At 53.7% G+C, this 10,420-nt stretch overlaps 2 protein-coding genes across 3 annotated transcripts in view; one reads left to right on the top strand and one right to left on the bottom strand.

The window, feature by feature from the left end:
* The first annotated feature begins 261 nt into the window (after window positions 1-261).
* DTYMK (deoxythymidylate kinase) lies at window positions 262-5,128 on the top strand. Its single transcript, XM_054073986.1, has 5 exons — window positions 262-430; window positions 1,040-1,148; window positions 2,348-2,438; window positions 3,087-3,284; window positions 3,727-5,128. Exons 1-5 carry the CDS (start codon window positions 301-303, stop codon window positions 3,835-3,837), a joined length of 639 nt encoding a protein of 212 aa, XP_053929961.1. The 5' UTR covers window positions 262-300; the 3' UTR covers window positions 3,838-5,128.
* Window positions 5,129-5,595: 467 nt separating this feature from the next.
* The window catches only part of ATG4B (autophagy related 4B cysteine peptidase), a 16,953-nt gene continuing 12,128 nt past the window's right edge, over window positions 5,596-10,420 (bottom strand). The window contains exons 11-13 of one of the 2 annotated variants that reach the window (XM_054073984.1): window positions 9,940-9,996; window positions 9,205-9,328; window positions 5,596-7,281 (exon numbers count right to left, since the gene is read on the bottom strand). In XM_054073984.1, coding sequence (XP_053929959.1) covers window positions 7,208-7,281; window positions 9,205-9,328; window positions 9,940-9,996 — 255 coding nt within the window. In that variant the 3' untranslated portion in view covers window positions 5,596-7,207. The remainder of the gene's footprint in view (window positions 7,282-9,204; window positions 9,329-9,939; window positions 9,997-10,420) is intronic. The other variant, XM_054073985.1, reaches the window with a different exon arrangement.

Genomic DNA, 10,420 nt, shown 5'->3' with positions numbered 1-10,420 from the left:
GGCAGCCGCCGCTGCATAGTAATGAGGGGCGGGGGTTGGGTCTCCCCGAGAGCGCGCTGCGCTGCGATTGGCCGGGAGGGGAGAAGGGGCGGGGCGAGCGGGGAGCGCAGAGAGCGGCGATTAGTGCGGGGGGCGGGGACAGCGCAGCGATTGGTCGGGCGGGGTGAAAGGGGCGGGGCGATAGCAGGGTAGCGAGCGCAGTGATTGGCCGGACGGTGTGAAAGGGGCGGGGAGAGCACAGCGATTGGTCGCGTTGGGCGGAAGTGGGCGGGGCGATCGGAGCGCGGGCAGCGGCGAGTGATGGCGGCGCGGCGGGGAGCGCTGATCGTGTTGGAGGGTGTGGATCGCGCCGGGAAGAGCACGCAGGGCCGGCGGCTCGTAGAGGCGCTGCGGGACGGCGGGCACCGCGCCGAGCTGCTCCGCTTTCCGGGTACGCGGGGCGGTGGGACGGGAGGGCCACTCGACCGGGCTGCGATCGCTGGGACAGACGGACAGAGCCCCCAGCCCCGGACGGACAGACAGACAGACAGAGCCCCCAGCACCAGAAAGACAAGCAGAGCCCCAGCCCCGGACGGGCAGACAAGTAGATCCCTAGTGCCGGACAGACAGACGGGCAGGCAGACAGATATGCAGAGCCCCCAGCCCCGGACAAACAGACAGACCCGGATAGACAGACAGACAGACACCCAACCCCAGGCAGACAAGCATGGTCCCAGCCCTGGATAGCCCGACCAACCAATATACTCCTACCCAGGACACTAAAACGACCTCCTCCGACCCAGGACAGACAGACAGAATAGCTAACCTTGACCCTGGACAGACAGACAGACCCACCTCCTACCACCCAGAACTGACAAACCCTCTGCCCCAGGCAGACCGACATCCTCCCACTCAGGATAGGTAAACCATCCTTCTCCCACGCCCAGACAGGCAGACGGACAGACCCCGGACAGACTGACATTCCCCGGGAGAGCTGGACTCCCCTTTGGCAAGAGCGGCTCAGGGCAGCCCTTGTGCCTTCTGCCCCCCTTTCTCACAGAGAGGAGCACAGAGATTGGACGGCTGATCAGCTCCTACCTGGGGAAGGAGAAGAACCTGGAGGACCACACCATTCACCTGCTTTTCTCCGCCAACCGCTGGGAACACGTGTAAAGCTCATCTTCATTAAGCTGTAAAATTAAACCACGGGGCGCTGAGCCCTCCCGGGGGTTCCAGCTTGGAGCGGGTACAGTGGGGGCAAAGGAAACATGGCTGGAAGCAACGTCTCAAGGACTGGCAGCACCTCTTGCAGCTCTGGATTTAATCTTCCTAGATCAAACCCCAGGGTTTGTGTTTGGAAATCATCTCGGGGGATAATTCCAGTCCATTTGCTCCTACTGGATTCAAGACTCGGGGAGCTGGATTTGCTGTCTGCCCTGAAAGAGGAGACTTTGCTTTGCAGGGGAGTCCGTGTGAGTGACAGAGGGCAGGAACGGCATCGTGTCTAGGCTTCCCCTCTGGGCAGAGGCTGCATTCAGCCCGAAGTGGCTGTCCTTGCGTTTGGCCCCTTGGTCTTTGCAGGTGGATGAGGAGCTCACAGCCCAGAAACCGCTCGTGTCCTGGGCTGCATCCAAAGCCGTGGAACCAGCAGGGAGGGAGGGGATTCTGCCCCTCTGCTCCGCTCTGAGAGACCCACCTGCAGCCCTGGGTCCAGTTCTGGATTCTCCAATATAAGAAGGAGGTGGAACTGTTGGAACAGGTCCAGAGGAGGCCACGGAGATGATCCGAGGGCTGGAGCCCCTCTGCTATGAGGACAGGCTGAGAGAGTTGGGGTTGTTCAGCCTGGAGAAGAGAAGGCTGTGGGGAGACCTTAGAGCAGCTTCCAGGGCTGAAAGGGGCTCCAGGAAAGCTGGGGAGGGGCTCCGGATCAGGGAGTGCAGGGATCGGACCAGGGGGGACGGTTTTCAGCTGAAAGAGGGGAGATGGAGATGAGATCTTAGGGAGAAATGTTTCTCTGTCAGGGTGGGGAGGCCCTGGCCCAGGGTGCCCAGAGCAGTGGTGGCTGCCCCATCCCTGGAAGTTAAATCCAGCTGTCACAGACAGGCTTTTCTTTCGAACTCATGTGAGTGATGCTGTGATTTTCAAGTTTCACAGAACAAAAACCATAGAATCATGAAATGGTTTGGGTTGGAAGGGACCTCAAAGCCCATCCAGTGCCACCCCTGCCATGGGCAGGGACACCTCCCACTGGATCAGGGGCTCCAAGCCCCATCCACCCTGGCCTGGAACCCCTCCAGGGATGGGGCAGCCATTTGGATTGCTATAAAGGAGGATAACTTTATAATTTTTTGTCTCTGACGTTTATCAGACCCTTGATGAAAGAGAAACTGCATCAGGGGATCACGCTTGTGGTTGACAGATACGCCTTCTCTGGAGTGGCCTTCACAAGTGCCAAAGAGGTCAGTGAAACCTGCAGCAACCCCTGCGCTCTGTGCGGGGGGAAACGGCTCCAGCTGGAGGCCTGACACAGACCTTGGCGTGCCGGGCCCGGGCTCCTCCGCTGGGGAGAGGTGGATGCAAAATGAGGGGTGAAAGTCTCTGCGCAGGGACTGACATGGGCTGTTTGCTCAGATCAGCCCAGAAAGAGTGGAGACACTTATCTGGTTACGTTTTGTAATCCAGGCTCCCAGCCCTGACAAGGGCTCCTGGAAGGCTGGGAAGGGGCTTTGCACAAGGGCCTGGAGAGACAGGATGAGGGGGAATGGCTGCAGTTTGGAAGGGGGAAAATTTAGATTAGACATTAGGAAGAAATTCTTCCTAATTCTTCCTAACCTGGAGGGGTTCCAGGCCAGGTTGGATGGGGCTTGGAGCCCCTGAGCCAGCGGGAGGGGTCCCTGCCCATGGCAGGGGTGGGACTGGATGGGCTTCGCGGTCCCTTCCAACCCAAACTATTCTAGATCTCCGTGCTTGGGGACCTGCTCTTAGTGTTTCGGGCTGCATCTCCTCTGGCTGTTCCTTCTCCCCCTGGCTTTCCAGCTGACTTGCTTTTTTCCTTTCTTCGTGTTCTGTTCTTTCACTTCAAACTCTGTTTTCTTTATTTGGGACAGAACTTCTGCCTGGACTGGTGCAAACAGCCTGATGTTGGACTCCCAAAGCCAGATCTGATCCTATTTCTTCAGTTAAGCCCGAAAGAAGCAGCGGAACGAGGGGACTTTGGAAATGAACGTTATGAGAACAGCTCCTTCCAAGAGAAAGTTCTACAGTCCTTCCATCACCTGATGAAGGACAAGACATTAAACTGGAAGGTGAGGAATTAACACCGAGGGGCCGTCCTGGACCCTCACATAATGCCTTTGTAGAGGACCCTGCTCTCATGCATGGCGTTGGTTTTGGAGAACCACCAAAGGATCAATGCACTGGTGTTTCTGGGGGGGGGCTACAGTGCAGGGTAAAGAATGTTTCCTTGCTTTTCTGTCCTATGCTTGAAAGACTCAGCAAACAACATGCAGCACAGGTTTCTTCTGCTTCGCTTCAACCAGCCCCCCATCTCCTTAAGTGTCTCCCTAAATAAAATGGATTCTCCCAAAGCCACGCCAGAAGCAGCGTGCAGGAGCTGTAAATCGCTCATGTCACTGCTTATGGATGGTAACAATAATGATGGAGGAGATTTAATGGCAAGGTGAGTTTTTCCCTTGTATTGTTAATTAATGAACACATTTCTGTCTATTTTTCTTCTCTTGGAAACAGACAATGGATGCTTCAAAGAGCATAGAAGACTTGCACCAAGAAATCAAGTCCATTGCAGAGGAAACCATGCAGGAGGTGCAGAATAAACCTTTGGGAGAACTCTGGAAATAGAACTTTACACAGGTTTATTCGTTTGGCCTGAATGGGAAATGCACCTCTTGGATCTTCCTCACTTGTGAAGACTCTACATCACCTTCCCGGGACTCCAGCTTTGTTCCCGTGTGTTCTGGGTCCAGCATGGTGTTTTTATCAGCTCCTCCCCTCCGGCCTGCGCAGCCCCTGCTGTCTTTTATACACGGACACAGGATGAGCACGTAACAAATTCCTTGTACCGACCTCCCTGCCTCACGTGGGAGCTCGTTCCAGCCCCAGGTGTAGCACGGGGCTCCGGGGACGGCAGCGAGGGGCAGGCAGTGGCCTTCCCAGTTTCAGGGTGCAGCCATGTGTCCGGTTCTCCTGCCTCTCAAGGAAATGCATCCCCCATGCTGACACCAGGTTTTAGAGGACTTGCTAATAAATCTGATTTTTAAATATTTTGTGCAGGGCATTTGATGAGATTCAACAAAGCCAAGTGCAAGGTCCGGGTCAGGGCCATCCACGGTTTCAATCCAGGCTGAGAGCTGCCCTAAGAAGGACTGGGGGTGGTGTGGGATGAGAAGCTCAATGGCAACAAGTGCTCACAGCCCAGAAACCACCCGTGTCCTGGGCTGCATCCAGAGCTGTGGGACCAGCAGGGAGGGAGGGGATTCTGCCCCTCTGCTCCACTCTGAGACCCACCTGGAGCCCTGGGTCCAGTTCTGGAGTCCTCAGCACAGGGAGGACACGGAACTGTTGGAGAGAGTCCAGAGGAGGTCACGGAGATGATTCGAGGGCTGGAGCAGCTCTGCTATGAAGACAGGCTGAGAGTTGGGGTTGTTCAGCCTGGAGAAAAGGTTGTGGGGAGACCTTAGAGCAGCTTCCAGTGCTGAAAGGGGCTCCAGGAAAGCTGGGGAGGGTTTTTTCCAAGGGCCTGGAGTGTCGAGAGGGAATGGCTTTAAATTGGAAGACTGAGATTAGACATTAGGAAGAAATTCTTTCTCATGAGGGTGGTGAGGCCCTGGCCCAGGGTGCCCAGAGCAGTGGTGGCTGCCCCATCCCTGGAGGGGTTCCAGGCCAGGTTGGATGGGGCTTGGAGCCCCTGATCCAGTGGGAGGTGTCCCTGCCCATGGAAGGGGTGGGACTGGATGGGCTTTGAGGTCCCTTCCAACCCAAACCATTCCATGATTTTTCCTGTGTGATTGTTCCTCTAGGACACAGGAGGTGACAGTGCTGCGGCTCTGGCATGAAATCCAGGGAGAACACTTTGCTCGAGCTGTGGAACAGAGGGAGAGGATCTGGATGATGACAATGGGGCAATTGCTGATAGATCTTTCTTAACCAGTTCTTGTAGTGACAATCAGACCCATTGTCTTAAAAGCTGTTATTGTTAACTTGTTGATCACTACGGATCATTTGTTACCTTTCTTGTTTTAATAGGTAAAACTTGATTTCACACAGTATTTGGGAGTTTGGGCCTTTTCTGCTGCTTGCACTGTCGTCAAATGGGCAGGAACAGCTCGGCAGTGCCAGGCAGCCTCTATTGTATCGGAAACACTCAAGAGAAAACAACATCACCATCTCAACTTCTGCTCCCAATCCACCTCCTTCATCCTAAAAGGACAAAACCATTCCAGCAGCATTCCCAACCGCGCCGCAGGGTGACTGGACACCACCCATCCCCACCTCCAGTTCATGAGGCCCTGGGACAGGGCAAGGTTTGAGATCTGTTTATTCAGATACAAATAGAGAGCAGCTGAATGGAGCACAGCCCCACTTCCTCTGCTGCCTTTTCCCCCCGACTGCTGCGGAGGAGAGGAGAAGCAGGCAGAAAGCAGCAAATAATAATTTAGTGACAGAAGCATTGTGGTTCCCGGTTCAAACCTCTGCCTTTGGGTAGCACAGGGACAGTTAGAGCGTCGGTGGGGCAGACATGGGGGAATGGGTCACTGCTGGCCAGCGGCCGCCATCCTTGGGCACAAAAGCTTTAGGTGACAGGTTCCAACCCTAAATGTGCAGCACAAAGCCTTACGAACAGGTCTGCAACGCGCAGCACGCACTGAGGAAGCGACTGCAGCACCACTCGTTGCAGCTTGTGTTAAGACAACTCTCTTCCATGGTTCCTTCCTCAGAAATCCATGTGGAGAAGGGCTCTAGGCAGAGCCAGCCTCCAGGCAACTACAATTCCAGTATAACCAGACCTTCTCAAGGCCTCCTGTCTTCACTGCCCTCCTCCAGATGACTACTCGAAATGGGTTTCTCTGGGTCAGTTCCTGCAGTCCCTCTGTGCCCACTCTGCACAGAGAAGGAAGGAAAGAAAGGCACCGCCGCAGCTGGGAAACCAACTTGACCTTTAGGCACCTTTTCAGATTTGGAAAAGGAAAGTCTACCCAGGAGGAGCTGCCAGACAACCTACCAAGGGTACCTTGAGGAGCTTTGCTAACTCAGGTCTTGGTACTGACTGGATTCATGCCCTAAATGCCATGCTGGGGCGCAGGCACACGACCGGCAGATCTCAGCTGTCCTGTTTCGCCTCTCAGCTGTGGACCTGCCTTTTCCAGGGCTACGGAACCCAGTTCTCTGCTCACAGCAGCTTTCCTGAAGATACTCACTGTAGAGATGGACCCATTGGAAAAACACAACACTTTATGGACTCACCCAGCAAGGCCACGCACTTTTCCTGTTCTCCTTCCCTTCTTTCTGCCGTTATTTAAACTGAGATGGAGCCGCTCCTCCCCAGCAGCACAGGTTTGCTCCACGCTTTTGCAGACAGCCTTTCTTATTGATTTACCAGTCACTTGTGAGTTCCCTCCGCTTCCTTTTCACGAGATGCGCACAAGAGAAGGGGTTTACACCCCCGAGGAAGGTATGAGTGAACAGGAGCTGTACTGCTCCAGGGGTTTCCCAGCTGTCTCGGGTCGTGGCTGCTGTTCATTTGCACGGTGAGCTGCAGTCCAGGTCGGCCAGCCAGAAGAGAAGCTGCTAAAGGAATGAACTACGCATTTCACCTGCTAAGTGGTGGGGGAGCTCTAAGCTTCGGAGGGGAGTCCCCAGGGGAGGACTTAGTGCTCTAACGATTTCTGTGCCTCCGCGGAAGGGCGATGGACCTGCTGATGGAATAGAAAGACTTGGAACTCCTAAGCGCCACCGCATCCGCTGCCAGCAACTGTTTTCTGCTGAGAAATTCCGACTCCAGCCAGTAAGGCTGTAACATCCACTTGGTTCTTCATCCCAACGCAGACAATGCGCGCTCCGCTGAGGCTGCACAGAGTGCCAGGATGGACAAGAGGCGGGGATGGCAGCAAGCGCCTATGAAAACCGGTAGCCCCAGGCTCTCGAAGGAGCTTCCCTCCCCCCCTTCTCCCCACACGTAACACAAATTCGGAGTCAGTTTTCCTATTTGATTTCAAAGGGATAGGATTTCGAAGTCTTCGTCTTCCGAGTCAAAGAACCTTTCCAATCTATCAGCATCGGAGGAGTCTGCAAGAGAAAAAGCAAGCGTGATCTCAGTGGGATGCACGAACTGCTCAGCATGAGTGAGAGCAGCAGCTGGAGGGCAGCAGGAATCACAGGTCAGGGGCCCACAAGTTCCAAGAGTCTCTGTGACACACCTGAGTGAAGGCTCCGAGGAGGGATGAGAAATAGGATACATCAACAGCGTGGAAATGCACCGGGGAGGCTCTCCTGGGGTGCAGGAGGTGTGCTACATCGCACAGATCCCAACACAGCTGCAGCACAACTCTGCTGTGCCTGTTGTGTACAGTCTCCTGTGCAGCAGCTCTGTATTAGCAGGAGACAGTTCTGACCCAAGAGGCTCCAAACAGGAGAATTGGCTCAGGTCTGGACTAATATCCGTCAAGATTAAGGGATAAGGAACACTTTTTCTCCCATTGCATTGTTTTCTGCTGTAGTTGCCTTTGATCCAACTACTGGAGAACATAATCACACAATGTGGACTTCCCCCAAAAGCAATTAGCACGGATTTTGTGAGGAAGGGTGATTACCTGTTCCCTCCTGTCCAACTCCATGGTGAGGAGGGAGCGCTTCCCTAACGAGATGGCAACTTTACCACAGGGGAAATTCAGGTGAGAACGTATGGGCAAAGTAGAGAAGTAGAGGAGAAGCCGATGTGGACTCCGGCTGCAGGAAAGCACTCGCCAGACTTGGCGGAGTAGGCAGCCAAAAGCTACACTGCGATAACCGATGGCTGAGGACAGGAGAAGGGCAAAGCTGCAGAGCCCCTGGACGTTTTATGACCTGTGCAGACAGCCAGTGTCACTGTTCTTCACCAAACTGCAGCACCTACGAGCACCAGCAGCACCACTTCCAGAGGGGCTCCTCAGCAGAGCAGCCCTCTTCTCTCCAGTAACACAGGAGAGAACCCGACTGGCCAGGGCTCAGCATTGCTGGGAGTAAGATCAACTCTTCTGGTGAGGGGAGGACTGCGAGGGAAACAGAACAGCTACAGCAGATCAAGAAGCTCTGTGAGCTAGGGGAAAGAAGTAAAAGTGGCCCGTCACCAATAAAAGAAAGACAGCAAACTAAGGACAATTTAATACAGACAAGGAGCCACTGACAGTTGTCTTTTAAACCCCTCCAGGGATGGGGACTCCACCACCTCCCTGTGCAGCCTCCGCCAGGGCCCCAGAACCCTTTCCATGAAGACATTTTTCCAGATATACAATCTAAACCTCCCCGGTGCAGCTTGAGGCCACTGCCTACCACCTGTCACTTGGGAGACAAGACTAACACCCACCTCACTACAATCTCCTTTCCAGGAGCTTCAGAGAGCGATGAGGTCTCCCCTCAGCCTCCTCTTCTCCAGGTTGAACAGCCCCAGGGTCCTCAGTCTCCTCTCAGAACCCCTGTTCTCCAGTCCCTTCCCCAGCTTCATTCCTTTCTCTGGACACATTCCAGCCCCTCAATGTCTTTCTTTTAGTGCCCAAAATGTTTGTGCACATTACAAACATGATAAGCAGAGCCTGACAGCCAAGATACTGCCCAGCACTTGCTCCTTTTGGCATCAGCAGTGGTGCGTGCACAGGGACGGAGCACCTTACGCTGGGACTGTTTGACCAGCCCTGTCTTTTTGACCATTTTCATTACCTAGAAACTCTGTTTTCAGCCTTTTCAATGGACCCTTTTGATTCCTCCAAGCATCCCTTTACAAGTCATAGATCCACAGTGCAGTGAGAGCCCAGGAACCTGTTTTCACTTCCCCTCAGTCACCATCACCATTCACAAACCAATTCTAGAAATCATCCAAAGACACCGCGGGATCTGTGAGCTGAAAGCCAAAGGATTGGATCAATTGACCTCCAAGCTCCAGCTCCAGGCAAACAAGAACATACTAGAAGACACAATTTCCACACAACTACCAGAAAACCAAAGGGACTGGCTCACCCTTAGCTCTGCCTCTCTGTGTGGCCTCACCTGGTGTGAGATTCAGGACGTCAGGGTTGGAGAAATGTGATGGCTGACGTTCGACCAGTTCAAACATGGGCAGCGCTCCTCTTACCAGGGACAGCTGTGGAGCAAGAGCAGAGCCATCAGAACCAGCAACTCCCTACTTCCAGTGCTTCTTAAGGGGTAATAATGATCTGCTGGGACTTGACTGCAGTTGCAAAAATGTTTCTGAAACCTTTACTCGCACCATCAGCAGAATTTCAGAGCAGCGCTCTGAGTTTGGGAGTTTAATAAACTGGTTTCATATGCTTCAAAATGGGATTGTGCTGCAGAGAATGTGCTCTCTGGGAAGCAGTCTGGAAACAAGACAACTGTTTTCCTTTTATAAAATGGTTTGGGTTGGAAGGGACCTCAAAGCCCATCCAGTCCCACCCCCTGCCATGGGCAGGGACACCTACTGGATCAGGAGCTCCAAACCCCATCCAACCTAGCCTTGAACTCCTCCAGGGATGGGGCAGTCACTACTCCTCCAGGTAACCTGGGCCAGGGCCTCCCCACCCTCACAGCAAAACATTTCTTCATAGAATCATAGAATGGTTTGGGTTGGAAGGGACCTTAAAGCCCATCCAGTTCCCATGGGCAGGGACACCTCCCACTTGAGGCATCCACTTCCAAAGATCTCATCTAAATCTCCCCTCGTTCAGCTTAAATCCCAGTGATATGAACACAAACCTTTTTGATTTGCTGGCACCAATCATTAAAGTCCTCCTCTGTGTTGCAGAAAAAGCCCTGAAAAAGAAGAATTTATCTTTATATATTGTAGATTGATCATTTCAGGCATAGGGCCTTGTATTAATGCAACACAACCAGGTCTGTGAGCCGTGGCAATACTTGCTTGCCTTTCTTTTAAACCACGGCTTGTGCTGCCCCGTTAACGTGAACACTCCCCGTACGCTTGCTGTGAGCACCACCCAAGTGCTGGTACATCAGTCTGCTCTCCCTGCAGAAGGGATATGGGCAGAACCAACCCACATGGACACAAAGAGCAAGCGTTAAGGGTTCAACAGCAAGCAAACCACACTGAACCACGATACCAAACCCGAGCGGACAGTGCTCCGTGAGGAATGGTGCTTAATTGCCAGGAAAGGGGGACTTCCCTCTACCAAACCGCTTCCTTCATGAGGAGCTGTGTCACCCGCATCACTGAAACCCC

The sequence above is a fragment of the Cuculus canorus genome, chromosome 9, assembly GCF_017976375.1.
Source record: "Cuculus canorus isolate bCucCan1 chromosome 9, bCucCan1.pri, whole genome shotgun sequence".
Taxonomy (NCBI): Eukaryota; Metazoa; Chordata; class Aves; order Cuculiformes; family Cuculidae; genus Cuculus; species Cuculus canorus.
Note: the sequence above shows the minus strand (reverse complement) of the source record. Positions and strands in the feature narration are given on the sequence as shown.

Excerpts from the sequence above, each read along its gene's own strand:
- DTYMK (XM_054073986.1), top strand. The coding sequence starts at position 301 with ATGGCGGCGCGGCGGGGAGCGCTGATCGTGTTGGAGGGTGTGGATCGC. Across the intron at positions 1,149-2,347 it reads GCCAACCGCTGGGAACACGT|ACCCTTGATGAAAGAGAAAC; the intron begins GTAAAGCTCATC and ends GACGTTTATCAG. Across the intron at positions 3,285-3,726 it reads ACAAGACATTAAACTGGAAG|ACAATGGATGCTTCAAAGAG; the intron begins GTGAGGAATTAA and ends TCTTGGAAACAG.